Below are 3,223 nucleotides of genomic sequence, written 5' to 3'. Positions count from 1 at the left end.
GAGGTGTCCAGCGGCCCCAGGCGCTGCCAGTAGCATCCTGGTGGCACGTCCCGGGCAGAGCTGCACTCGGGCAGGGGTGGGCAATGCAGCCGGGCGTGCAGGATGGGTACGCTCGGACAGCCGCAGGCGACCTGTCCCCAGCCCTGTCCCCAAAGCGGATGCTTCAAGCCTGCCTTTTGGGATGTCCCCAAAGCCTGCTTCAACCTGCCCCTGGTCCTTTGCTTGGAGACCCCCAGGTGAGCTGGTCTGGATGCGCTTTTGCAAACCAGCCCGGCAAAAGCGAACTGGAGGACGTTGCTCACCAGAGTGCACCAACGTCACCCAGCGCAGCCCCTTCGGGGAGGCTGTCGCTATTAACGGGGTGAGGTCTCGCCTAACAGGAGGGGAAGAGGCTCCAGCCTGCGGAATTGGGGGCGTGGGAGAGGCTGGGAGGTGCGAACGTGCCCTGGGGGGGAGGCTGGGGCAGACCTCCTCCGCCTTGCACCCTCTGCCCCTCTTTCCTACAGACCTTCTTCTTCAACGTCTTCGAGTCGCCGGCCGAGTTGTTCGACGCGCCCATCTTCATCACGGTGAGCTTCAGCAAATGTCACCCCTGCTCCTCGGGAGGGCTGGGGCGATGCTCAGGGCCCGTCGCCCCGTCCCCCTCCCTGCGGGGCCCAGGGAAACGTTCCCCTATTTCCCGGGAGGGCCCTCCACCCTGGTAGGGTTTGGGCTGGATTTACTGTTTTTCCTTATTTTCATTTGACAGGTTGTGGACTCTCGGTCTTTCCGGACGGACTCGGTGATCGGGGAGTTTCGGGTAAGGCTGCCCTCTCTCCTCTTCCCCCCTGTTTTCCGCCACGCTGACGCAAGGGGTGAATGCTGGCATTTCTTTTTCCTTCTGTTGCACAGATGGACGTCGAGACCGTTTACTCCGAGCCAAGTGAGCCCAGCGGGCGGTCGGGGTCCGGGCCAGGGTCACCTCCCGTGGCTGGGGGGGTGTGTGTTGCTCTGGGTAACCCTTTTTTTGGGCCAAAAGTAGGGGGAACGCCCACACGCGTTACAGCTCTCCCATGTATGAACCCAGATGTGTCCCTATATCCGTCATCACCACCCATTTCTCTTCCCTTTCCCAAGACGTACGTCCTTGAAGGCTTTCAAATCATTTTGCCGCCGGCTCGCCGGCAGAAAGCCCCACCAGCGCAGCCCGGCTCACTTTTTTTTGTCTTGAGTCTGGCTCATTATTTTATCTTTTATCTTTTGTTCTATCTCGAGGAAGATAAAATAATGCTTATAAAAAATTTCCTACCCTAATCACTGCGGAGAAAAGCTTGCCAATTTTAGCTGTAAAGGGTTAAGACCTATGAGGCAAATCCCTTAATTCCATGCTTTAACTTTCGGTCAGCCCTGAAGTGGTCAGGCAGCTGGACGAGATGATCGTTGTAGGTCCCTTCCAACTGAAATATTCTATTCTATTCTATTCTATTCTATTCTATTCTATTCTATTCTATTCTATTCCATTCCATTCCATTCCATTCCATTCTATTCTGTTCTGTTCAAAAGGAATGTAATATTTATTATAAAAAAACACCCAACAGCATCCTTGAACCCATCTCCCTGCGTGTCTGAGGACCAGCACGTGGGTCTCGGTCTCTTCTCTCCCCTAGAACACGCTTTTCTCAGGAAATGGCTGCTGCTGTCTGACCCGGAGGACTTCTCTGCGGGGGCCAAGGGCTATCTGAAAGTCAGCCTGTTCGTGCTGGGGCCTGGAGATGAAGCTCCCGTGAGTATTGCTCCCGGCCGCGATGGGGGGCACCTTCCAAGCGTGGTACTCCACCGCCCTGGGCCATCAAACCCCGCGCCTGTTCCCAGGGAAGCTGCGGCTTTGCTCTTCCTCCGTTTTGGGGGCAAGGTGCCGGATTTTGGGGTTTTGCTGCTCATTTCAGGACTTTTGGGAAGCTTGGTCGTGTTTTCCTCTTGTCCTGTTGTCCTGCAGGTGGAGAAGAAGGAGGTCTCTGAAGACAAGGAAGACATCGAGGGCAACCTCCTGCGCCCCACGGGGGTCACCCTGAGAGGGGCTCACTTCTGCCTGAAAATCTTCAAAGCCGAAGACTTACCCCAGAGTAAGTGTTTCCTTTGCCGGATCCGGCCCTTGGCACCGCAGCGGGTTACAACGTGCCGGAGCGGAATAAGGGCGCGGATAAGGAAACTTTATCCATAGCCTTGGTCCAAAGACTTTGCAGATGTCGGGCAGTCGTAATGTACTGGGAGATAAGTCTCTTACTGGTGCAAACTGGTTTTACCCTCCTGCTCCTCCCCCCCTGGCTCAATGGAGATGCGCAGCCCGCCCGGTGGGACAGCCTGCCCGGAAAGCCGGGGCCATCCGGACGCCGCGCACTTCCATGAGCTTTCAGCACCTCCTTCCCCTCGCAGTGGATGACGCCGTCATGGACAACGTCAGGCAGATCTTTGGCTTCGACAGCAACAAGAAGAACCTGGTCGATCCCTTTGTGGAAGTCAGCTTTGCGGGCAAGACGGTGAGCGGCCGGAGCGGGGCAGCCGCCCCCGGTCCCTGGCTGGGGACGGCAGCCGTGCACAGGGAAAATTTGGTCCCCGCATGGGGAAAATCTGGTCCTTTGCTTTGCTGGAAGATTTGCAAAGGTCCCATCAGTCCTTGTCACACCCCGTCTTCTTTCCCTCCGCACTGCCGTGTCCTGCAGCCCAGCTGATGTCCCCAGCCCTGTCGCTGTGTGCGTGGCACGCTTGGAGCCGAGCGGTGCCACTGGACACGGCGTGCCGGGCTGCACCGGAGTAATTTCTTCGCTGGGCTCTTCGTGGTGCTGTTGCATTAAAAATGGGGATGGAGAGGCTGAGCTCCCGGGGGAAGGGGGATAGTGCAGCAGCGGAGGGTTGTGTGCTGCCTGAAGTGAGCGGCTGGCTGTCCCCACGCCACCGACTGTCCCCCTCATGACCAGCCAGGGTGTGGAGGCGGCTCCGGTGGCTTTGCAGAGCCCCATCCCGCTCCCTTTGCTGCTGGGTCCCCTCCAGTCCCTTCGCCAATAAATGTACACACGAGCCGCGACTTGTCTTCTGATCCGCAGCAGCACTAAAGGGTTGAAAGTCTCCTCTGCTCATAAATCTTCCCCTGGGGACAGTGCCCGGGGAGGGGGGGGGACAGGCTTGGGACATTATTCTGAGCAACCACAGTGGGAAGGGGGGGAGGTTCTGGTGGGCCCGGGGGGGG

The 3,223-nt window shown here is 57.9% G+C and overlaps 1 protein-coding gene across 1 annotated transcript in view; it reads left to right on the top strand.

Annotated features, from left to right (window-relative positions):
- The window catches only part of DYSF (dysferlin), a 109,167-nt gene that overhangs the window by 15,395 nt on the left and 90,549 nt on the right, over positions 1 to 3,223 (top strand). The window contains exons 5-10 of the mRNA XM_009320898.1: positions 381 to 569; positions 749 to 799; positions 892 to 922; positions 1,647 to 1,762; positions 1,976 to 2,102; positions 2,413 to 2,547. Of these exons, the coding sequence (XP_009319173.1) occupies positions 381 to 569; positions 749 to 799; positions 892 to 922; positions 1,647 to 1,762; positions 1,976 to 2,102; positions 2,413 to 2,547 (649 nt within the window). The remainder of the gene's footprint in view (positions 1 to 380; positions 570 to 748; positions 800 to 891; positions 923 to 1,646; positions 1,763 to 1,975; positions 2,103 to 2,412; positions 2,548 to 3,223) is intronic.

The sequence above is a fragment of the Pygoscelis adeliae genome, unplaced genomic scaffold, assembly GCF_000699105.1.
Source record: "Pygoscelis adeliae isolate BGI_AS28 unplaced genomic scaffold, ASM69910v1 Scaffold273, whole genome shotgun sequence".
Taxonomy (NCBI): domain Eukaryota; kingdom Metazoa; phylum Chordata; class Aves; order Sphenisciformes; family Spheniscidae; genus Pygoscelis; species Pygoscelis adeliae.
This window is presented reverse-complemented; position numbering and strand designations above follow the sequence as displayed.